This window comes from Taudactylus pleione, unplaced genomic scaffold (assembly GCF_031769625.1).
Source record: "Taudactylus pleione unplaced genomic scaffold, aTauple2 ptg000041l, whole genome shotgun sequence".
Classification (NCBI taxonomy): Eukaryota; Metazoa; Chordata; class Amphibia; order Anura; family Myobatrachidae; genus Taudactylus; species Taudactylus pleione.
Genome location: NW_028284443.1, coordinates 29,430,789 through 29,456,643, shown reverse-complemented (window position 1 = coordinate 29,456,643; position 25,855 = coordinate 29,430,789). Strand labels below are relative to the sequence as shown.

The 25,855-nt window shown below is 43.2% G+C and overlaps 2 protein-coding genes across 6 annotated transcripts in view; one reads left to right on the top strand and one right to left on the bottom strand.

Moving 5' to 3' along the window:
- The window catches only part of PPHLN1 (periphilin 1), a 114,709-nt gene extending 109,265 nt beyond the window's left edge, over window positions 1-5,444 (bottom strand). Inside the window, exons 1-4 of one of the 4 annotated variants that reach the window (XM_088457944.1) lie at window positions 5,253-5,340; window positions 3,273-3,336; window positions 2,371-2,453; window positions 416-556 (exon numbers count right to left, since the gene is read on the bottom strand). In XM_088457944.1, coding sequence (XP_088314070.1) covers window positions 416-556; window positions 2,371-2,453; window position 3,273 — 225 coding nt within the window. In that variant the 5' untranslated portion in view covers window positions 3,274-3,336; window positions 5,253-5,340. Of the gene's footprint in view, window positions 1-415; window positions 557-2,370; window positions 2,454-3,272; window positions 3,337-5,072; window positions 5,183-5,252 lie in introns of those variants that run through there. The other 3 variants (XM_088457950.1, XM_088457938.1, XM_088457929.1) reach the window with 3 other exon arrangements.
- ZCRB1 (zinc finger CCHC-type and RNA binding motif containing 1) overlaps window positions 5,374-25,855 on the top strand; it is a 40,516-nt gene continuing 20,034 nt past the window's right edge. Inside the window, exons 1-5 of one of the 2 annotated variants that reach the window (XM_088457967.1) lie at window positions 5,374-5,582; window positions 23,318-23,406; window positions 23,499-23,527; window positions 24,260-24,371; window positions 24,462-24,569. In XM_088457967.1, the coding sequence (XP_088314093.1) occupies window positions 23,323-23,406; window positions 23,499-23,527; window positions 24,260-24,371; window positions 24,462-24,569 (333 nt within the window). In that variant the 5' untranslated portion in view covers window positions 5,374-5,582; window positions 23,318-23,322. Of the gene's footprint in view, window positions 5,587-23,317; window positions 23,407-23,498; window positions 23,528-24,259; window positions 24,372-24,461; window positions 24,570-25,855 lie in introns of both variants that reach the window. The other variant, XM_088457958.1, reaches the window with a different exon arrangement.

Sequence of the window (25,855 nt, the reverse complement as noted above, 5' to 3'; positions counted from 1 at the left end):
AGCACAGCGTTACCACATTTTAACCTTCAAATAAAGATTTTCCTTTCCATCTCTCACCCTCAGGGAGGTGCGAGTGGAAAGTTGGAAATTCAGTCTGACTGATCAGTGCGAGTTGCTATTTGCTAATTAAGTTTCTATAATCCAAGATTTTTCTAGCTGTATTTACACTTGCAATGCATGCAAGTGCAAACTTCATAACCATTTCACACTCAGAGAAGCTGTGTTCTTCAATGGAGTTGAATTCGGCAATCTGCTGTGTATAACACACAAACTTGCCCACGCTAGCACAAGTTTATCTCCAATGTCAAAGAATTTTCATGCAGGGTAATGAATGTTACTAGAAAAAGCAGTTTGCATTTAAAATTTAGTGTCCTTAAAGCCTAAGAGATATACTGCATTCTCAACAAGTACATACCCCTCTATAAGGTCCACTTCGTCTTTCATAACCATGAGCTTCTTCGTAATCTCTGTAATCTGGGTCATTGTAATCATCATAACGATGACACGCTTCATCATCTGGCCTTCTAACTACATTTACCACTCTGTGATATTCCCCCTTAGCACACAAAGAAAAGTAGGAAAATTAGCTGGGCTTGAAGTATAACAACATCTCCCTTAAAGCTCTAATGGGTTTATATACTGAACAATGGCTTTCCAAAGGCCCCAATTTTAAGCAATTCTGCTCACAGACTTAAAACAGCAATGCTATTAAGTAAAAAAATAAATAAAATAAAAAAAGACATTTTGCACTTAATAAAATTACAGTTTTACATTTTGTGAACAAAAAAGCACTGATTAGTGGCTTTAAAAAAACATCCGTTTAGTAAACAAAACTCTAAAAGGTTAAACAATACATTCACAGCAGCTTTTGCACGTACTCAGCCTAAAATAACTCAGCTGCATTAACACAAAGGCAAGTGTAATAATATTCTGCACTTTTGCAAAATCAGAACCTATGTAAATGTGACCCTTGGGATATAAAGCGGCAATTGTTTTAAAGGCAAAAGCAACTTGTTTTATTTTCAAAAATCAAATTCCTGCTTAAAATTAAGAAAAACACAAAATAATTAGCATATTTTCCAAATCGGAACCCATTACATCAGGCCTGGCCAACCTGTGACTCTCCAGCTGTTGTAAAACTGCACATCCCAGCATGCCCTGCCACAGTTTTAGCATTTCCTAATAGCAAAACTGAAGCAGTGCAGGCTGGGACTTGTAGTTTTACAACAGCTGGAGAGCCACAGGTTGGCCATTCCTGCATTACATTAACATTACAGTCGCATTTAGCATATCCAAATGAAGAATAGAGAGCATTAGATGTAAACAAAACAAGTGAAAACATGGTCATTGCTGATAAAAACATTTTAAAATGACAGCTTTATTGCAACATTTCAAAAATAAACACTGAAATATATGTTTATATTGCATCAAGTACAAGTTTCCAGAAATGCAATTCATTTTCATATTAGCAGTTTATCAACTAGCAAAATCCAAAATGTGAGCCATTAAGAGGAAACTCCAGCAAATAATGCAATTTCCGTCTCCACAGAAAGAAATTGTCAGAGGTGGTTAGAGCAGGAATTCCCAACCACGGTCCTCAAGGCACACTAACAGTCCAGATTTTAAGGATAGCCATAGTTGAGCACAGGTGACTTAATTAGTACCTTAAATATTTTGATTTAACCATCTGTGCTTAAGCATGGATATCACTAAAACCAGGACTGTAAGTGTGCCTTGAGGACCGAGGTTGGGAATCACTGGGTTAGAGAGTTGTAATAACTACACTTGTTTGACACAAAATTTCAGGCCATTTAATCACTGTTTTTAGGGAGTCCATAAATTGGCCACTGCATTCTTGCTTGCAGCAGAAAAGTCCTTTGCGGGTCTGGAGACCTGCTATGACTGCGATAGCTTAGACTCACTTAGAAGGCTGATGGCGTCTGATCTGTATTCACCGTTTCTGGTTTTGTGCGTGAGCGGCGGATGGGCGATGCTTTTAGTGGGCGTCTCGAAGCACTGGTCGGCAAGCAAGTCATTAACATATTTTCGCAATTGCGATTACCGAGTCGCATTTGCGTCCACATCTGAATCAAGCCCATTATCTACAAGTTTGGGTTGTGATGTTCAGTTTTAAATATTACGTTGCCCAGAGTTGCCATATAATACAGAAAAGTTTTCAGAATTTGTAGCTGCAGAGGGCAGTAAAATCGGGTGACAATTACTTTTTATGACCTCTAACCTATGAACACATAGTAATAGCAGATATGCAGCTTTGGCCACGTACAATATGGTAGTAGCACATGGTCCATACATGAAGTGCTATGAGACAATGTATGTGTTACTCGTCAGCAAGGAAATATAATTACTTACATCTGGAGGAATTTCTCGTGGAGGCAGGCGATGTCTAGGAAGCCGCTCATATTCATTCCACAGCTCATCTTTTCTGTACTCCACTTAATAATAGAAAACAAAATTCTATTAAATACAACTACTGCCAATGCACGTTATACAGTGCACTTTTATGGGTGGACATTAGGGTCAATTACATTATCATCAATTCAGTCAAATAAATAATGACTGTAGACATGGATAGCTACTAAACTGTAAAAATTTTTATATATGTGAGTTTGTACTCAAATTATAGTATCCATAACTTGTGTGCTGAACCAAATCATGTAACTTGACGATTATTGTAAACATCCAGCTTTGAATGTGGCCATTGCAGCTTTAGCATCCTGCAAAGTGAAAGGATACAGTTGGACAGGACCCTGCTCTGTGTCTGCACACAATAATATTTGAATCTTAATGATGCTATATGGGAGGGGGATAGAATGACACTTTACAATATAATAATCAAGAGTTGTCTGTCTCGCCTCCGTTATATGCACAGTGAAAGTGGGGGCACATGTTGTAGTTGTACAACACAAATGGCTCCAACCTGCAGTGATAGAGAAAGGACAAATCACCAGAAGATAGAAGGACTGGTAAGTATGACGGGGAGGGTGCAGGCTGAGGAGACCCGGCATATGACTTGACCAATAAAAAATATATATATATATCTATACATACACACACATACACTACACTAGTAGGAGCTTGCTCGCTGCCCCACTTATTTTGGAAATATAATATAATTTATATATATGTTATGTACTTAAATTTACTTTTGATTACAGTATGTAGCATCATTAAAACATTGATAATTTATTTACAGCTCAAAAGTTAGTCACAATTAAAGTTAATTTTTTTGTTACATAAATGCTTCAACATACTCTTATTCCTCCAATATGTTGTTATTCACTAGAAACGACCTGCATTCAAATTTTACTTCAGTTACTAAAAACAAAAAAAAAAAAAAGTCAGTTAACATGAACTACAATAACAAACATTAATTAGCATCAAAAAGAAAGTATGACACACGTGGCGCTTCCCTAAAATCAGGTTTGTGCAGAAACTTCAGGGTATAGGGAACAAGAAAGGAATGCACAACCTCTGATAACCTCTGTGTATTATCAGACGTTGTGTATCCCATTATTTTGCTTATTTATTAAACATTAGCTACAGAAAAAAAAAAAAAACCTCATAAGAGATGTTCTCAAAAATTTTTTTTTAAAAAAAGCTTGGCCTTTAGTGATTTGTTTTTAACCACAACTACACTGAAATTGCCAGTTTGCAGTTTTTGTATGTTATACACATAGCATCAGCAAAATCTACAGGACTGAATGGAAATGCAAGAAGCAGCAGGCAACGGGCGTTATTTGTCAGGACCTGCTCGCCCATTTAGCGTGGCAAGGCAGGTCCCTTGAGTGGCAGCATATATTATCTTAGTTGCCGAAAAGGGAGAATGTTTATATAAGAAAAAAAAAAAAAAACACGTTTTTTTTTAAATGCACAATCCCTGGCTGTCGTGACAGCGATATGCATCAGGCAATGACAGCTGCAGCTGTCGAAATTGACAGCTACAACTATCAGTAAGGTCAGTAGACCGTTCATACATTACATCTGCCTGGTTCACATCAGCGCTCCTATCTTGAAGTCTCAAGGACTCGATTAGTAAATAGGCCATTCCATGTGATGGAACGGGACATTTGGATACATTTAAAATTAAGTTACATTCCATGAATAAGACTGAATAATGAATTTAGAACTTTCTTTTATCATAAATTAGTTAAAGCTTAAAGTTGATTCTAGTAAAACAAAGTAAAAAAAAAAAAAAAAGTTGGTAATTGTTGCAAAAAAAAATTACATTATACATTTGACAGAATGGGACTCAGACAAAATACAAAATCCTTCCGAGGTAATACAATATTAAACGTCTCTGAAATCAGACCGGCTGGGCTCTGATTTTTCCTGTCTAGGGTAAGCAGACCCAATGGTTTAATAATATATTAATCTAAATATTTATGCATTTGTTCTTTGTACAAAAAAACTATTGTTTTGTGGTGACGGAGTGGGACAACCTGTGTGACGGAAAGGGATGTGCAGTTTCGTTGTGTAATGCAGCATGGACATAAGTCACAGTTAATCGTTTTATATATATTAGTAGTAAATGTACTAAAGTCATAAACCTTTTAAACTTCCTCTTGAAATCCTGCTATTCATGTGCATTTGTTTCCAATTGTAGCTACCTTCAGGATTAGCAGTTAGTGTTGCCAAATATCTCTTTATCAGTATAGGGAACACTAATGTTTTTTAAACCAAAATTGACCTTGAAAAGCAGTGATTATAGTACATTATTTGTGGTCAGTTTGGTTTTACTTTCTATGGAATGGTCCATATGTATTCAGTACTACCATTATAAGAGACCGACTGATGCCGTAAAAGACTAATGAAATTTAGCTAAAATTACCCATTGCACAAAATACATATTTGAAGTACATACAAGAATATATTGATATAATGATATTAAAAGCCAGTACTATGAGGCTGTGTACAAAAACACTAAACGCTGCCATTTTGGGTCTGGAACACAAGCAGTGACTCTCCTGTTACCAGAGGATACATCTTACGAACCATCATTCCGGAAAACAACAATGCGGGTGACGTATTAGGTTACAGCAGTACAGAGTTACCGGGGGTACGGGATACGCAACAGCAGCAGCCCGGGCTCTGTCACATACAGGAAGCCGCAGGGGACACCGTAACCTCCCTTCCACGGCTGCCTATGTACCGGTACTACAGGGACCCATGCGGATGTCCCCTGCCGCTGCACGCAGGGGGGTTGAGGGGACACAGGGAGACATCACACTCACGGGCAGTATACCGACTCTTCTCTTCCCCAGTCAACAGATCCCCCACACAGGCCACAGCTTCCCGTGCTGCCCCGCGCTGCTGTGATGTCATCACCCCGGTACTGGCCACATCCCCTCCATCGCCGGCCGGGGCTTCTGACGTCACACGCGGGGCGGTCTCACACAGGCAGCGGCCGCGGCGAGACAAGGACTGGCAGACAGTACCTATAGATATACCCACAGTACCACTACTGTGTCCTGCTGCCCGTGCCTTGTGTGGCTGGAATAGCTGCTCCCTGTCCGGTGGTGCATGACCTCGTGTCCCGTCCTCTGGAGAAGAGGCGATATATTGTCAGTGAGTGCGTTGTCTCCCTGTGTACCCTGCTGCCCCCGGGGTGCAGCCTCTCCCCGTGTCCTCTGGCCACAGACCCTCCAACATGACCCCTTCCATCAGGTACATAATGCTCTGCTCCTGGACTTCCATCTTAATTTTTGATTGCAGCCACCTGTATTGAAAAACACATTTATCATCAATTAACCAGTTCAGCACAGGTGGCTACAATTATACATTAGATGGGAAGCCCAGGAGCAGTGCATTATGTACCTGATGATAGAGGTCATGTTGGAGGGTTGATGCTAGATCCTATGTGGCTAAAGGACCTCAGTGACGTATCAAACACGTGATCGGTGCAGGAGGCTGGACCGCTCCTGTGTTACCATCCACTAGGGCATAGAGGGGGAATAAATATTTGTGTCGAGAGTAGCGAGCCACCGTGCCCGAAGCATGGCGAGCGTAGCGAGCCCGCGAGGGGACACTTTTGGCCCCCCGTGCTCATACTTGCCTCTTCCCCTTTCAGTGCTGGTCATGTGGGTGTGACGTCACCGGTCCCCTGCAGCCCCCTATTCTAGTCATAACCCATGTTGGAGGCTCTGTGGTCACATGAGGAGAGTCACTGCTTGTAGTAGTTGCACACAGACCTATAGGACCGGTCACCTCACGCATCTGCATAGTACTTTTAGCTTTCCTCACACACCCACATAATGCTGGTAATCTCAGCCATATAGTACAGTTTCCCTCACATAGCCATAGTGCTGGCTTTTAACATCTTCAGATTTATGTATTGGTATAGATACATAAAATGTATTCTGTACAATGATAGATTTTAGTTGCAGTTGATTAATCAGTAGTTTACTATATCAGGTATGTTCTCATGTGATCTGTGCAGGTTATTATACTTTAATAAATTCCTCACAAATTCGTTAAGTAGTGGCATGAAAGGAACATTTATCTAAAGTTCAGGTCATGTTTCCTTAAACCTGCTGTAACACATGGGATGTATATCTCTGTTGCTTAAGCCCCCCATAACATTGGCAGCGGTGGGGATTGCTACTCAGAAGTGGGTGAGCTTGGAGTTTCAGGGGAGAATGTATGCAGGGAATGCTCTGCTGCATCAGTCACCTCCTTGTATGTGTGGCCGTAAGAAGTGGGTCTCATGGACTCGATCAGCAAATGTATTCAGTCAGGCGCATAATATGGTTGCGCCTTCAGCGTGTGCTGTACAGGACAGGCTAAATCCGACTAAAGTGCCTCTCCCGGTTGACTCCAGGTCCATCTCTCCTCACTGACTGTTGCAGGGAGGAGGCGGCCACACCTCCCAGTATCCATCAATGAGTAGAGGCAGAGCCCTGCCCTGCGCAGCACAGTGCTGGAGGACGCGACCACAACTGTCCTGGCACTGTAGATGCATGGGGAGGGGCAGGCCCGGGAGGCGGTCCGGGCCCCATAGCAGCCACACCCCCTGCAGCTGCGGTAGTTACGCCAGTGTATTCAGTACTACCAACGCTTTATACATGTTCTTCCTTTTCTGTTTTGAATATTCGAAACAATAAGTTATGTAATTAGAACAGTGTCCATTATAAGTAGGAAAACAAAAACAAAGGGGGCCATTCAATTCAGCGGGAATTGAATAGCGCTGGAAGGGAGCTCTTGGATGTATTCAGTTCAGTGCTCTGTTTAGTCCGACTAATGAGTGTGAGGAGAAATCCGACTAAAGTGCCAGCCGCGAGGCTGATTTCCGGCTTAGCACAGCGCTAACAGCCTCGCGGTAGGCACTTAATTCGGAGAATGCTGGTTCTCGCAACTAAACACCCAGGAGGGTGCGAGGAGAAATTATTAGTCGGGCTTAACAGTCCGGTTAATTGAATAGTTCCCTCCCGGCGCTATTCACTTCATGCTGAATTGACTTCCTCCTATTGGGAGCTTGACAAATTTGCCTTTTTTCGTATTAGGCCAATTGGCCGCTTGATATGTCTGGCCAAAAGAACCATTAAAATATGCCCTCACAGCTTTGATGTAATTTGCAATGGTTCCTGCGAACAGCATAACATGCAATTGTTTGGTCATGTGTGCACAACATAAAATGTGAAAGATATCTCTGTACTATATATCACATCTGTCTTTCAGCACAGCCTATGCCAGAGGTTCCCAAACAGTTCAGGTTTTAGAGATATACATGGTTGAGCACAGGTGGTTAAATCAAATTGACTGAGTTACTATTTACGTCACTAGTGGTCAAGCATGGATATCTTTAAAACCTGGACTGGTAGGGTGCCTTGGGGGCCGAGTTTGGGAACCTCTGGGCTATGCAATATATTGTTCAAAGATATACTGTGGGTATGCACGATGAAATGGGTGGTATGATATATCCTTTGTCAGCTATACGAACAATATATCACCTTCAATATTGTGTACCCAGCACTGGTGTGTATGCAACAAATTTAAGTATTCTGTCCCGTGGCTAAGAAAAAACTCTAAACTGACAATATCGGTGTAATCCCTTAAAGCCAAGAAATATTTTTTTCTTTGAGAAGTCCCTTTTGAACACATCTTTTATGTATTTTATTCTATTAGCAGGACCCTTTTTGTTCTTTTTGAGATGGAGACAGCTGTGTCTCCATCTCTGTGCTACCCACGGCCGTGATGGTGCAGCTCCCAAAACAAAGTCAGTTATCAAGGGGGAGCTGCTGCACATGCCCAGCCACAGCAGCTCCAACCTCACATTCCACATTCAGCTCTGTGGTCCCACTTCTGTTATCTCCCCTTAGCCCTGGGTAGTGATAGTATGTGTATGTATGTGTGTGTGTATGTATATAATATATATATATATATATATATTAATTAACTGGTTCAAACGACTGGCATATTTTATAGATAACCATATGTTTATTATTGTTATATAGCGCAGCATTTTCCGTTGCGTTTTTCAATTTGAATCAACATTAATAGAACAAGACTGGGTTGTAAAGTGGGCCCTGCTCGCAAGCTTACACTCTATAGTATGTAATCACCTTGATGAAGTCCTAGGTAGATGAAACACGTTGGGAAGCTGCTCCTCTTGCCTCATGAACTATTTGCATTTCCTCAGATAAGCATTTGATTTTGTTCATTTTTAAATATTTTTATGCTTTTGAAAAAAACTTCTATGCTTTTAGTCTGTTCTTTCTATGAATTGGATTTTACCCATTGCTGTTTAAATAAGTCTATTGACTACCTCAAAAAGACCATTGAATGCGTTATTGCACGGCCAATTGCACTTATATATTTGAATGGGAATCAAATGGTGACCAATGAAGGGTTTGCTGGACCTAACTGAAAATTATATGTGTATACATTTTTCTTTTTAGTTATTTTTGTCTATCACGTGTAGAAATAAGTTATTTTAATTTATGGTGGTATATGAATTATTGATTACCGTATATACTCGAGTATAAGCCGAGTTTTTCAGCACATTTTTTTGTGCTGAAAAAGCCCCCCCTCGGCTTATACTCGAGTCATTCCCGCATGGTACGCAGCTGAGTAGCGTACCATGCGGGCCGCGGTGCAGACTGTGTCTCTGTGACACAGCTGCACCGCGTGTGTAGCGCTGACCGGACGGAGTTCGGTCAGCACTACATAGTGCCAAACACACAGCCGCCAGTGACGGCAGCTGTGTGTTTGATGTAATCAGCAGCCGATGAGAGTCTGGACTCTCATCGGCTGCTGCTGCTCCCACTGCGGGAGCCATCTTCCCACTCCCGCGGTGGGTAATGGGAGAGATGTCATCATGACGACATCTCTCCCATAATGCAAAGCGGCCGGAGGAGCCAGTAGCAGCGTCGGGACCATGAGCGGGGTTTCAGGTAAGTTTTTTTTTTTTTATTTTATTTTTTTTTTTTTATTACATCTCTCTCTACTGGGGGGGCTACTACTGGGGGCAGTACCAGGGGGGGGGCTACTACTGGGGGCAGTACCAGGGGGGGGATTACTACTGGGGGCAGTACCAGGGGGGGGATTACTACTGGGGGCAGTACCAGGGGGGGGATTACTACTGGGGGCAGTACCAGGGGGGGATTGCTACTGGGGGCACTACCAGTGGGGGATATTGCTACTGTGGGCATTACCAGGGGAGGGTATTGCTACTGGGGGCACTACCAGGGGAGGGTATTGCTACTGGGGGCACTACCAGGGGAGGGTATTGCTACTGGGGGCACTACTAGGGGGTATTGCTACTGGGGGCACTACCAGAGGGGGAATTTTACTACTGGGGGCAGTACCAGGGGGGGATTACTACTGGGGGCAGTACCAGGGGGGGATTACTACTGGGGCAGTACCAGGGGGGATTAATACTGGGGGCACTACCAGGGGGGGATATTGCTACTGGGGGCACTACCGGGGGGGGTATTACTACTGGGGGCACTACCGGGGGGGGTATTACTACTGGGGGCACTACCAGAGGGGGAATATTACTACTGGGGGCAGTACCAGGGGAGGGATTACTACCAGTAGCTGCTGCATTTCCCACCCTAGGCTTATACTCCAGTCAATAAGTTTTCCCAGTTTTTTGTGGTAAAATTAGGTACCTCGGCTTATATTCGGGTCGACTTATACTCCAGTATATACGGTATATTTACATTGCTGCACTGCAAGCACTTTCCACATAGTATATCGGTTTATACATATTGTTACAGAGAATTCCTGTATGAATTTACAGATGTAATATACATGAGTCACTGTGATTAATTTTTTACGAGTAGAGGTTGGAAACATTAATTTGTATTACTATTCCCAACTAAGCACTTTTGCACATTTTGCTCTTTACACACACACAAGGTGATTACATGGTTACATACGGTTATATGTTAAAAAATACGCCAGTCGGTTTAACCAGTTTTAGTTATCTCATCCAATTATTTAGTATACAACCTGATGCTATAATCCCATTAGTTTAGCTGACACCTAGAAGTTTAAAGGAAGTGCGGTTGTTTTGTATATGTATACATTTTAATTAGGGGTGTGCACCGGCCACTTTTCGTGTTTTGGTTTTGGATCTGGATCTTCGTGTTTTGGATCTGGATTGGTTTTGCCAAAACCACCCTTCCGTGTTTTGGGTTCTGGGTTTTGTGTTTTGGATCTGTATTTTTTTGAAAAAAAGCATAAAAACAGCTAAAATCACAGAATTTGTAGGTTTTTCTGCTCCTATGCTATTATTAACCTCAATAACCTTAATTTCCACTCATTTCCAGTCTATTCTGAACACCTCACACCTCACAATAGTGTTTTTATGTCCAAAAGGTTGCACCGAGGTAGCTGGATGACTATGCTAAGCGACACGAGTGGGCAGCACAAACACGTGACCCATCTAGGTGTGATACTGCAGTGGCAGACAGGATGGCAGTTTGAAAAACTAGGCCCCAAACTGTACATAATGCAAAGAAAAAAAAGAGGTGCAAGATGGAATTGTCCTTGGGCCCTCCCACCCACCCTTATGTTGTATAAACAGGACATGCACACTTTAACAAACCAATCATTTCAGCGCCAGGGTCTGCCACACAACTGTGGCTGAAATGATTGGCTCGTTTGGGCCCCCACAAAACAAGCTGGCAATTAATGTGTCCCTGCACAAACTGGCTCTACGGAGGCAAGATGTCATCCTCATCCACCGATTCCTCACCCTCTTCAGTGTGTACATCCTCATCCTCACAAAGTATTAACTCGTCCCCACTTGAATCCACCACCACAGGTCCCTCTGTACCTTCTGGAGGCTGGTCTCCCTGGAAGAGCTGATAATTCATTTTGATGAACATCATCTTCTCCACATTCTGTGGAAGCAACCCCTACGCCTTTCGCTGACAAGGTTCCCGGCTGCACTAAACACTCTTTCGGAGTACACACTGGAGGGGGGGCAACTCAGGTAAAATAGAGCCAGTTTGTACAGGGGCCTCCAAATTGCCTCTTTTTCCTGCCAGTACAGGTATGGACTGTCTGACATGCCTACTTGGATGCTGTCACCGATGTAATCCTCCACCATTCTGTCAATGGTGACAGTATCATATGCAGTGACAGTAGACATGTCAGAAATTGTTGCCAGGTCCTTCAGTCCGGACCAGATGTCCAAACTTGGTCCTGCCTGCCCTGCATCACCGCCAGCGGGTTGCTTAGGATACCTAAGTTTTTTCCTGGCAGCCCCAGTTGCGGGAGAAAATGAAGAAGGAGCCGTTGACGTGTCACGTTCCGCTTCAGCTGACAGTGTGTTCACCAGCAGGTCTTTGCACCTCTGCAGGCTTGTGTCGGCCGGAAAGAGAGACACCACATAGGCTTTAAACCTAGGATCGAGCACGGTGGCCAAAATGTAGTGGTCTGATTTCAACAGATTGACCACCCTGGAATCCTGGCAAAGCGAATGAAGGGCTTCATCCACAAGTCCCACATGCCGAGCGGAATCGCTCCGTCTTAGCTCCTCCTTCACTTTCTCCAGCTGCTTCTGCAAAAGCCTGATGAGGGGAATGACCTGACTCAAGCTGGCAGTGTCTGAACTGACTTCACGTGTGGCAAGTTCGAAGGGCTGGAGAACCTTGCACAACACGGAAATCATTCTCCACTGCGCTTGAGTCAGGTGCATACCCCCTCCTTTGCCTATGTCATAGGTGGATGTATAGGCTTGTATGGCCTTTTGCTGCTCCTCCATCCTCTGAAGCATATAGAGGGTTGAGTTCCACCGCGTCACAACCTCTTGCTTCAGGTGATGGCGGGGCAGGTTCAAGAGTGTTTGCTGGCGCTCCAGTCTTCGGCACGCAGTCGCTGAATGGCGAAAGTGGCCAAAAATTTTTCGGGCCACCCAAAGCTTCTCCTGCACGCCCCTGTCGCTTTTCAGAAAATTCTGCACCACCAAGTTTATTGTGTGAGCAAAACATGGGACGTGCTGGAATTTGCCCAGATGTAATGCCCGCACAATATTGGTGGCGTTGTCAGATATCACAAATCCCCAGGAGAGTCTAAGTGGGGTAAGCCACTGGGCGATGATTTCCCTCAGTTTCTCTAAGAGGTTGTCGGCGGTGTGCCTCTTACTGAAACCGGTGATACACAGCGTAGCCTGCCTTGTAACGAGCTGGCGTTTCTGAGATGCTGCTACTGGTGACGCTGCTGCTGTTGCTGCGTAAGGTGATACATCTACCCAGTGGGCTGTCACAGTCATATAGTCCTTAGTCTGCCCTGTTCCACTTGTCCACATGTCCGTGGTTAAGTGGACATTGGGTACAACGGCATTTTTCAGGACACTGAGGACACTTTTTCTGACGTTTCTGTACAGTCTCGGTATCGCCTGCCTAGTGAAGTGGAATCTAGACGGGATTTGGAACCGGGGACACACTACCTCCATCAATTGTCTAAATCCCACTGCACTAATGGCGGATACCGGACGCACGTCTAACACCAACATAGCAGTCAAGGCCTCAGTTATACGTTTTGCTTCAGGATGACTGCTGTCGTACTTCATCCTCCTCGCTAAGGACTGTTGGAGCGTCAATTGTTTAGTAAAAGTAGTGGTGTTCCTACTTCCTCTCTGGGATGATGAACGACTCCCAGCAGCAGCGGCAGCAGTAGGCGTAGCAATGCAGGATCCTCCGGAGGAATCCCGGATAGGAGAGTCAGTCATGCCAGTGACATGGCCTGCAGGACTACTTCCGATCCTGACTAAGGAGGAAATTGACGAGGAGGGAGTTGACGGTGTGGTTTGCAGGCGCTTGGATACAACAGGACAACGGGATTTAGGTGTCCCTGGACTGCTTACGGTCTTAGCCAAAGTTTCTGAACTTGACAGTAACTTTTTATGAACGCGCTGCAGGTGTCGTATAAGGGAGGATGTTCCTAGGTGGTTGACGTCCCTACCCCTACTTATTTCACCTTTACATATGGTACATATGGCAAGACAGTTGTTGTCCGGATTTGGATAGAAATATTGCCAGACCAAAGAGGTGGAATGTTTGGTCTTCTGCCCAGGCATGACCGTGATGGGCTTTTTCATCCCACGGACAACAACTGTCTCCCCCGGAGCCTGATTTAAACAAACCACATCACCATCAGAATCCTCCTCGCCAACTTCCTCCTCAGCGCCAGCTACACCAGTATCCTCATCCTGTTATACTTCAACAGTGACATCTTCAATTTGCATATCAGCAAGTGGACTGTGGGTGCTCCTTTCAGCACTTGCAGGGGGCGTGCAAATGGTGGAAAGAGCCACCTCTTCCCGTCCAGTGCTGGGAAGGTCAGGCATCGCAACCACCACCACACTTGGACTCTCCTTGGGGATTTGTGATATCTTCTTAGAAAGCACAGTTCTTCGCTGTGCTTTTGCCAGCTTAACTCTTTTGATTTTTTTAGTGGGAGGAGGGCTTCCATCGTCATGTGAAGCTGAACCACTAGTCATGAACATACTAGGGATCGACCTTAGCCGTTACTTGCCACTCCGTGTCGTAAATGGCATATTGGCAAGTTTACGTTTCTCTTCAGATGATTTAAATGTTTTTTTCAAGGTCATTTTCCTGAACTTTGTCATTTGGGATTGTATGTGCCCTCTACTATGACATTGGGCATCGCCTTGGCAGACGACGTTGATGGCATGTTATCGTCTATGTCATGACTAGTGGCAGCAGCTTCAGCACTAGGAGGAAGTGGTTCTTGATCTTTCTCTATTTTATTTTTATCGGAGAAAGTTTGGTCCTCCATTTTTGTTATATCGATTTGATATATACGTGCGGCTAAACACAGAAAATATTTTTTTATTTTTGCTGGAGAGTAGTGCACTTTGTGGGTTACACCAGCCTTTAAGAAATGAGCCAGCCGGCCCTTTACTTATGACACAGGCGCACGCTTGGCACTACTTTGTTGATGCACGTGCGGCTACTGCGCACACAATTCACAAACACAGAAAATATATTATTGTTTTAGCACTTGGGGGGAGCACCCCTGATGGACAGAGCACCCCCTGGACAACACTACAGCACCCCTTTAGGACTGGGACACTGCACAGGACTTTGGAGTGGACACAGCCCCTATGGAGAACTGACTGCACAACACAGTCCAGCCAGCCCCTATGGACTTTGAAGTAGTGGACACAGCCCCTATTAACAACAGCAGCACAGCACAACACAGCCAGCCCCTATGGACTTTGAAGTAGTGGACAACAGCAGCACTACACTACACTACACAGCCCTAACTCCCACCCTCCCTCTTCACTGTCCACAGCCGAGTGAGAAAATGGTGCCGACGCGGGCACCTTATATAGGATCCAAAACCCGCGAGACTCGGAAGGCGGGATGATGACGTTTTGCCTCGATTTCAGATCCGAGTCAGGCGGGAAAAGTCGAGCCTGACTCGGATCTGCCTCGGATCGGGGGGGTTCGGATTTCAGAAATCCGAACCCGCTCACCCCTAATTTTAATACCTGTTTATACACTTGAGGTATATCTTGATTGACGCTGTTCCATAAATATATTTCATATAATATATGCATACAGCCATGGCTAAAAGTTTTGAGTGACACAAGTATTGGTTTTCACAAAGTTTGCGGCTTCAGTGTTTTTAGACCTTTTTGTCAGAAGTTACTATGGTATATTGAAGTAAAATTACAAGCATTTCATAAGTGTCCAATAACAGTAAAGCATCCTGAGACCATTCATGTGTGGGGTTGCTTCTCAGCCAAGGGAGTGGGATCACTCACAATTTTGCTTAAGAACACAGCCATGAATAAAGAATGGTACCAAAACATCCTCCTAGAGCAACTTCTCCCAACCATCCAAGAACAGTTTAGTGATGAACAACGCCTTTTCCAGCATGATGGAGCACCTTGTCATAAGGCAAAAGTGATAACTAAGGCCCTCATTCAGAGCCGCACGCTCTGAATGAGGGCCGTCCTCCATAACTATGGAGCGTCCTCCTGGACGCTCGTATAGCTGTGGGTCACCACCCACAGCCTATACGAGCGTGCAGTTTGATGGTCGTGACCATCGAAACTGCGAGCCGGAGCCTGCGGTTGAGGTTTTCAACCGCAAGGCCCGGAGTGATTTTGGCTCTATCAGAGCCAAAATCACTCCCACTGACATCACTAGTGATGTCAGTGGGCCGGCTTCTGACGGGAGGCGTTCCCTTGGGAACGCCCCCATCAGGGAGGCACGCCCACCAAAGGGGGCGTGCTGTCAATCAACATCGACAGCACGCCCCCTTTGATCAGACACAACGAGCAAAGGAAAGTCCTTCGCTCGTCGTGTCTGGCGCATGCGCACGACGGAGCTCCCTCCGTCGTGCGCATGCTCAGTGCAGACCATCGACCCACTTGCGAGCGGACAGCCGCTCGCGAGTGGGTCTGAATCAGGCCCTAAGTGGCTCGGGGAACAAAACATCAAAATTTTGAGTCCATGGCTAGGAAACTCCCCAGACCTTAATCCCATTGAGAATTGGTGGTCAATCCTCAAGAGGTGGGTGGACAAACAAAAACCCACAAATTCTGACAAACTCCAAGCATTGATTAGGCAAGAATGGATGGCCATCAGTCAGTATGTGGCCCAGAAGTTGATTGACAGCATGCCAGGGCGAATTGCAGAGGTCTTGAAAAAGAAGGGTCAACACAGCAAATATTGACTCTTTGCATAAACTAATGTAATTGTCAATAAAAGCCTTTGACACTTATGAAATGCTTGTAAGCTTACTTCAGTATACCATAGTAACATCTGACAAAAAGGTCTAAAAACACTGAAGCAGCAAACTTTGTGAAAACCAATACTTGTCATTCCCAAAACCTTTGGCTATGCTTGTGTGTGTGTGTGGCTATATATATATATATATATATATATATATATATATATATATTAGCATGTAGACGGGCACTTGATATATGGGTAAACCGCCGTGGTGCCTGCCTAAAGAGTTGTATATAGCATATCTCCTGCTCCGTGGAACCTCTTATAATAAGCAGCCCCTTATTATATCCCCTAGCAAGGAACTTCTGAATGATTTTATCTATTTCTATTTCCATCTGTGTGGAAGTATTGGTGATGCGAGCCACCCTCATCATCTGGGACTTGGCAAGACTATTTTTAAGTGCTGGCGGATGAAACCTGTTGGAAACCAAAAGGGTATTTCTATCCGCTTCTTTCGAATACACTGAAGTAAGGATGTTGCCTTGATTAAGGGTAATACATACATCGAGAAAGTGTACTGAGACTGGACTGCAGTTGAAGGTGAATTTAATCGGGGTGTTGTCTTGGTTGATCCTGTTGATGACATCAGTTAACTGATTCTCGCTTCCACTCCAAATAAAAAAAAGGTCGTCTATGTACCGTGTGTATGTAAAAATGTATTTGGAAATTTCGGAATCCGAGAAAATTTGTTGATCACTAGATTAAGGTAAGCACTCACTTATCTCTTGTTATTCACACCTTGATAAAAAGGCCGTTGGGGCCTTGAAACGTCGGTTCATGTTGGATTAAAACCACTTGTTTTATCAAGTCCGGATGAGTGCCGCCTATTTTTGTTCCACGGAGCAGGAGACATGCTATGTGTGTGTGTGTGTGTATGTATATATATATATATATATATATATATATATATATATATATATACATATATATATATATATATATTATACACTCAGCAGCCCGGCACTCAGGTCAGCCAGCTAAGGGCTGTAATTGCTCTGGTGCCCTCCTACAGAGGGAAATGCCTCCACGTACATATGAAGCAAACCAACAGGCGGCACTCAGAGACTTCCATAAACAAGTAACGGATTTATTCACACATCGTGCTCATCATCAACGTTTTGAGGGACTAGTTCCTCGAAACGTTGATGAGCCCGATGTGTGAATAAATACGCTACTTGTTTATGGAAGTCTCTGAGTGCCGCCTGTTGGTTTGGTATATATATATATATATATATATAATAGCCGAGAGCAAGCTCCCACTAGTGTAGTAATTTTACATGTTTTATTTATAAGACCATATATATGGGACCCCCCTATGAATCCTGCTTTGGCCCCACGAATAGGTAGCGATCACGATAGGCCACTTTAGCAGGGCGCCGCGCCCTGTCTGATTTTTAAAGGGCAAAATGAACCCTGTCTTTTTAGCGGCACCCTGCTAAAACAGCCTGGCCGCTGCCATTCTGCACGGCATCTATTCACATTAACGTAGAGCTTGGGGGAAGCCAAGCACCTCCGTCGGTGCTTGGCACGCCCCCATTAGTGATGCCACCGGCTGGGCACACCTCCAATATTGACGTCGGCGGGGCCACACTGTCCCCAGCAGTGGCGTCAGCGGGGCTGTGCCCCCTTGCCCGGCCGCACCTGTGCGCCCTGCCTGCCCCAAATCCTGGCAGGAACACTAATAGGTTATATGGTGGTGTACAAAAGAGATGAGCTGTGGAGCGATGGTAGGAGAGCAGCTTCAAGTGTCCTTCAATTGTCTTATACATTCCACAAGCAGAACTTTTATTGCAAATGTCTTTTAATTTTGAAAGTCTCTTGAAGAAGATTTTACATACAGGGTTTTGAATGTTATTACTAGTTTTATAGAAAGAGATGTAATTTAAATGTAGTGTACATTAAGCATAAGACAGACAGTACAATATAAAGAAATAGATACCCCACTAAATGCAAAGTATAGTATTAAATACAACTGTATACATACTGTATATTTTGTTGTACTATCATACACTACCGTAAAAATATTTTAAAACACCTCCATTTTTCCAGTTTTTATTGAATTATGAGGCTGCAGTCCGTTACCATTTTTTTTTTTCAGTAGTCTATGGCATTGGCCCGTAGAATTTACACAAACAATCCGAAAGGTGAATCTTTTGAAATGTATGTACAAGCCCAACGTTTATTAGAATAGTTACTTTGTCCCGAGCCAAATATAGATTAGACCATGCAAAAAACAAATCTGTTCGCTGAGGAAACAAACCAGGCAAATTGCTTGCTAATATGACCAAAGATTTGGAAAAAGAAAAGTTACGTAAATGCAGTCAGAAACTCCTCATTAGGTGGTATAATCATATAATCACACAAAATACACTCATTTATCAATTTCAGAAATATTAAGGCAGTGTTTTATTCACTTGATCCTGCTTTTCAAGACAGACCTCAGACTGAAGCTCCTCTCCCTAATTTGACACCGATGCAGAGAAATGTTAGGCAAGGACTTCACTTTCACATACCTCAATAGCACAATTCTAGGCCTACAAGCCCATATAGGATGATCTTGCCAATGAATGGATGGTCTCGCCAACGAATATTCTAAACTATTGCATCATAATATCACTCCTGCTTTTTTAGAGTTGTACCATTTGATACATCGCCACGCTTCCCACACCATCTTTTTACCAAAACCCAGCAAGGACTCATAGTAGCTTATTATAGACCAATCGCCTTACTTAATCTAGATTTTAAGATTTTGGTGAAAATAATATCAACACACTTACAACTGATCCTCCTATATTTCCTCATCGCAGAGTAAGTGATGGGACGTCAGCATTTGGGGGTGGTGAAGGGGGGGTGGTTGGAGAAACGCAGGAATGTCTGTCCGTTTGAACGCCGTTACCTTGGCGTGCATAAATTAGCCACTATGACAGCATACGTAGCTTAAGTACTCACTGTGTGCGACCAGGCTTGCAATTTGTGAGACATGTCAGACCTGTAATTCTGCGTGACTGGCCGATGTTACCGTTGTATACGCAGGATCTCGAGGTCTTGCGGATGTGAGAAAGCGGTAGTGGGCGTCTCTATGCTAGTGGTTGCAGCTGCGATCTCAATAGGGATCCATGCTGAATCAGGCTCACTGTTTGCTACTTTAATACACTTTAAAATGAATAAAAAACAATTATGCAGTTTAATATCTCAATGCACTCTGAAATTAAAGAATAGAACAAATAAACAATTGATTCCTCAACTCCTCAAAGTAACCACCTTTTTCAGATATAACTACAGAGAACACTCATGACATTCGTTTTAGAATGCAAATCAAATAAAAAAATCTCCCAACACTGTTGCAGAAGTTCCCACAAAGGTGCTTTGCTCTCACCCTTCTGTCCAGTTTATTCTTAACCAGCTCAATGAGGTTTAGGTACTGGCTATCCCATGATTTGAAGACTACCGTCTTGTTCTTTTCCTCAAAGGTAGTTCTGATGTAGCCCGGAGGTATGTTATGGTTCATTATCTTGCTGTTGGATGAACCGTTAACCAACTAGGCTTAAGGTGGGTACACACCGATCTGCAGATATATCTGTAGATAATGGTCGTTCATATAGACTAAACGACTATTATTTTCCAGGCAGCCGCTGGTCCCGCTGGCCAGGGGGCAGGTCGGCGGCGTGTCCGCCCCTCTCCCGCAGCTGCCACTGCATGTGTACGGGCGTTCTGCAGACCGCTCTTACACACTTGCTGATGGACAGATATATCTCTGCAGATATCTGTCCATCGGCTGTGCAGCAGAGCCGACGCTTTGTCTGTGAACGACGTTCAGACATATCGCGGGTACAAGATATATTGGCCGATCAATTGTTTGATTATTATTTACTAATCAATGCTTTTAATTGCAGAACTCCCCATGTTTGCTATTTAAAAGCATTTTCCCTTTTAAATTTCAGGCTTAAATACACCAGGAATAAAAGTTGCCGCTTACTATATAAACCCCACACACCAAGGAACTATTCACCTACTTAATGGCAACAAAAATCCTGTGTGATGAACCAAAGATTTAAAATTTTCATTCATCTGTCCATAAGACCTAATTCCGTCATCAGTAAATCACTGGTGGTGCTTCATGCCCCAGACAAGCCTCTTAATCAACAATTTTCAACCACTCTGCAGTGGGCGGTTGTGAAGTGTGCCGCGGCTGTCAGCCGTCGATCACATTACAGTTCCTAAGAGCGGGCTGCCGCTGAGCTCCTTTGGCAGACACAGGCGCGCCTGGGCCATGACCTGCCTAGATGCGGCAGTGTGACATCAAAGGTCGCGCACGCCACGTTGGCCACCATCCAGCCCGCTCCGCCATGCAGCCAGCCCGCTCTCTCTACTGCCCGGCTGCCTGCATGCCCACCCATTCGCGAATGCTGACAGCTCTGCAATGTGTGAGTAACAGGTTTTTGTTTTTGGTGGGGATCAATGTGGATGATATTTTTCTGTGGGGACCAGCCAATGTCTTTTGTTTGTTAATGTGGGGGCCAGCCATGGTTATTTTTTTCTGTGGGGTGCAATGTGGCATAGTAGTTTTTTTCTTGTGGGGGCCAATGTGTTATATATTTATATATTTGTTCCTGTGGGGGCGTGTGTGTGTTTTTTCCCCGTGGAGCCCAATGTGTGTGTGTGTGTGTGTGTGTGTGTGTGTGTGTGTTCTTATTCCAATGGGGGACTGTTCATGTGTAGTATGTTGTTGGTTATTTAGAAGTTCCAGACACCTAATAAATACTGTAAATGAATTGTGTTGTCCACCTTCATATGATTTTTGTATATGTTCTATTGCAACTCCTACTAAATTATTTTGCCAACACCAATGTGTTATTTATTACTGTACACTTTGATTACTGTTTGCTTTTTTTTTTTTTTTTAAATCTATCTTTAATAAATACTTTTTTGTAGTCTGGGCTGGACATTTTTGGGGTGCCCTGCTCCCCGGACATGAACCGCTTAGTGTTAGGGACTGCTATTGACAGAGAAGCAGTGACGCGGCCTAGCAGCTTCCCATGTATTTGCGAATGCATGCAACTAATATCTCTGAATTCCTATTACCATATAGTTTTCATATATTGTTGCAAGTATAATTCAGTGTGCTGAGAAACAATAGGGGGTTAAACCCCCCTCTTTTTTTTTTTTTTTTTTTCTACTTGGTATGACCCCTTCCTTTCATGCACCTGAATAATATTGCCAGATTGAGCAGCTGCCATTTTGTGTGTTACTTTTTTGTAATCTTGTCTAGCTATTAGAGATGAGCAGTTCGGTTTTGACTCTGGGCCTGATTCAGAGCCGGACGCTATTTGCGCTCGCTCGTTCAGAAAAAAGGGGTGGCTATTCAAATGAACCGTTCACTCTTTGCGGTCTGTTTACGCCTCTAGGTCTGAACGAGCGAACCAAACATGCGGTCGTTTTTTGGCAAACTACGCCCCCTGGCCGCTCGCATCCTACGTCATGTCCGCTATTTATTAGATTAATCTAGTACATCGACCAGCGTATGAACTGCTCGCTATTCTTGTGGTTGGTTTTTCCTACCGCAATCATGCGAGCAGTTCTGACTATAAAATAACCCAGTGACGTGGTCAATGACACTGCTGTATTAATTATGCACACCCATAAAACGCCCGTTTTGACCGTTTGGCACGCCTGCGTTCGGATCTCCACTCCCCGTTTTCAAGCACCTTCCCCTGTTACCACCCACATACGCCTCCTCCTGTCACTCAAAATAGCAGGCATTCGCTATTTAGCGAACAAACGATTTTCGGCCGCACTGACTGTTTCGCGCATGCGTATTACGATCCGTACGCATGCGCAGTTGGCCAAACATCGCTCGGAACGAACGAGCGGCCACTTACGAGCGGCTCTGAATCAGGCCCTCTGTCTTTTCGTCAAATTAGTGCAAGTTCAGATTTAACTTTTTGACTATACAAAACACGTCAGAGACGGAGAGCCATAACATGCAATCTGAACATAACTGAATAAATCTGAGCCGCTCACCTCTAGATATTATTTATTATTAGGCACGGATGTTCGTTTTTGTTGCTGTAAAATAGGACACAGAGCTAACTGGTCTCCCAGACCAGAGATTCTCAACCTCAGTCTTCAGGGCCTCACACAGTTCACGCTTTCCAGGTTCATTACCCACTGACACATTTTAAAACTTCCACTGGTGTAGCAAATAATTTCACTTGTGATTCCATGAGGAGACCTGGGAAAAAAATGTACTGTTTGGGATCCTGAGGACAGAGTTTAAGAACTTGTGTCCTAGACCATTTGTATAAAACTAAAGGCGCATATCCACTACACAATAAAAATGAACGATTACGACGTCGTTAAGTTCATTAATCATGCAGTGAATATGTCGGCAACGACCAGCGATGTGCGCTCCTGCTCATCGTTGTCGACATCGGTCATCGTCTGAACATGCAGGCCAACCTGCCGATATCGACAGGGAGGATGTCTGCACTAAACGACATATCGTTCAGTACGGGCACAATATCCACTGCACAGTATGATGAACAATTGAACGATTACAATGTTATCGTACAGTCGAACTACACTCGTGTAGTGGATATGCACCTTTAGGGTTCACAAACAATATTAATAAACACTTCTGCCAGAGAATATAGGTGTGTGTTTAAATGTTAAATTAACAATATTTGTAATATTTTTTTCTCTTATTTGTGTGTGTGTGTATATATAATATATGCGTCTTTTGTGTCGAACTACTTACTGTTCTGTTCGTTCCTTTGTCTTGAGAGCCCACGGTAGAGATGTGTGATTAAAATGGTTTACAAATGAACATAACATAGTATGTTGCTCAACTTGTAAGCTAGGTTCATTAATTTTTATAGAATGTGCACAACATATGGGGGTACACAGTGCATTTGTGGGGGATTGGGAAGCTACTTGTTATTATTTTCACTCCATCTAAAAAATAATTTTACACGAAAGTAACAACCACTCTTTAGTTGGAGATCCCCTTATAACTTGCTTGTTTTTTTGTTTTTTTTTGTCTGCAAAAATTAATTCTAGCCTACATCTTTTGATAGGGACAATGAGCGGTGGTCTTGCACCCAGTAAAAGTACTGTGTATGTGTCTAATCTGCCGTTCTCACTGACCAACAATGATCTCCATAGGGTATGTATATAGTCTCCATCTCTTCATCAAGAACAATGTGGTTTAAAGAGACATTTCTTATCTTGATACTTTTTTTATTAATTTTTTTCCAGATTTTTTCTAAATATGGAACAGTAGTCAAGTAAGTACCTGATTATTAAAAAAAAAAAAAAAAAAAAGTTCATTCAATTATGTCTAAAAAGGAAGGAAGACTAATCCGTTCATCTGTAACTTAATAACAAGACAGACTTGAATACAATTACAATAATATAGGTAAAGGTTTTTATTGTATTGTTTCGAAGACCTATTGATGAGTTAACCAATAATGGTATTTCCACAGTGGCATCAAGTGTTATACTTGCCATCTCTAGCAGCTGTTGCTGCCGGTAGTCCTTTTTTATAAGGCAGTGTCTGTGCAGGAAGTTGGAGGTCCTTCCCCCAATTTTAAATGGGCTATAGGTCTGCATTCTGACTAGGCTACTGAATTCATCTTCTCCAGTGTTGCCCTTGCAGTATAATTTGTCATTGTCCTGTTGAAAAATAACTTTCTCCCAAGTTTGAGCATTTTGGCAGAGAGGATATACTGTACATACATTTAAAAAAAAGAACTAACATACGACGCACTGATTTATTACTCAGGTCAAGTGAAAGAATAAATTGTGTGTCATTTCAGGTAATGGATTACACAAGTGGAAGTCTGAGTTTGCAAATAATTAGGGGGTGTAAATAGTCTTCAAATAAAATAAGTTTTTACAGAAATACTAAACAGTCAATATGGGCAAGTCTTAAAAATTATATTTAACCTCCTTTGCAGGAAATACTTTAGATTAAAGCCTGAAATGTTACAGCAGACCTTCCTTTTGTTTCTTTTTAGAGTTACAATTTTAAAGGACAAGGAGTCCCGTCGAAGTAAAGGAGTTGCATTTGTTTTATATCTAGACAAGGAACCTGCTCAGAATTGTGTTAGAGCTCTAAACAACAAACAAGTATGTTTCATGCAGAACATCATTATTTTGTCTGTAATGTTCTCATCATTATAATTAGAACTACAAAGTAAATGTATGCTTGTTATGTAGCTGTTTGGCAGATTAATAAAGGCAAGCATTGCAATAGACAATGGCAGAGCAGCTGAATTCATTCGGAGGCGTAATTACACTGACAAGTCCAGATGTTATGAATGCGGGGTGAGTAATGCAAATTGTTATTTTAATGTGTTTATACTAACCACAACCTGGTGTGTGTATAGTAATATATAAAATATATCATATTATAACAAGTGTAAAATATGAATGTATGGAGCTGAAATTATTTATATATAAAAATGCCGAACTAAAACCTGAATCTTATACACCAGGGCTTCACAAAGTTTTCTAAAATCTAGGAGCCAGGATGAAAGTGTAGGAGCCAGACCCCGAAAAAAAAAAATTACAGGAGTGCGTGAGGAGCATAGCTCTGTGTGTTATGCAACTGTTATACGCACTATACTAGTCCACAAAATGGTCACAGTTGAATGGATACAGTAAAATGAAGGCTCCCTCACTGCTCTGCACAGCTCCCCTGCTCCAAACCCCACCCTCCAGTAATAATAGACATAATGGTGCCAGAAAGTACAACAAACCCTCCCTCACCTCGTGGTCACACCATAGACATTACTACCGGAGAGCTCTATGCAGCCGGAGAGAAGAGAGTGTAGACAGCTGGGACGTACAGGAGGATCAGCGTAGACTGGGACAGACAACCGGGATCAGAGCAGGCCAGGATGGAGAGGAGTCGTCAGTGCAGGCCGGGACGGACAGAGGCACAGCAGTCACTGCAGGAAACACTCAGCACATGCACTCCTGTGCATGATATGAACACCGCAATACTATAGGCACTAATCTCCGCCGGAGCTGATGAGGATCTGCTTCCTCCCTCACTGCAAAATCTAGTAGCCAGGCAGCAAAATCTGGTAGCCATGGTGATCTGGCCCCCCAGGATTTGTCAATCCCTGCTATACACCCTTTTACCAGTTTAGTCTGCCCTAGGATAAAAATTAAGGCAAGTATAGGGAAGCTGGTACATATTATATAAAAGAACAAAAAGCATTGCCTAAGCTTTTTGTTCCCAACATTTCCTGAGTCACGGCTCATCAGGTACAGTTATGTGGTGTTGGACACATTTGTGTTTCTGTTCATGTATTTTGTGTTTGGCAGCCACCAGCACTGATTTTTCCCTATTATATTGAGCATAAATCATGATTTGGGACTGCACCAATAAGCCACAGCATCACTGCAAGTGCCGTGCAGTGCCTCTGGGTGCAGTCTGGTAACCACTGGCCTAATCTAAACAAAAAACAAATCTAATCGGCAATTATGTTGTACATACCTTATACTGGAGTTTCTCAAACTTTGCGTCCAGATGGTTAAATCAAATTTACTGAGGTGCTAATTAAGTCACCTGTGCTCAAGTATGGTTATCATTAAAATCTGGA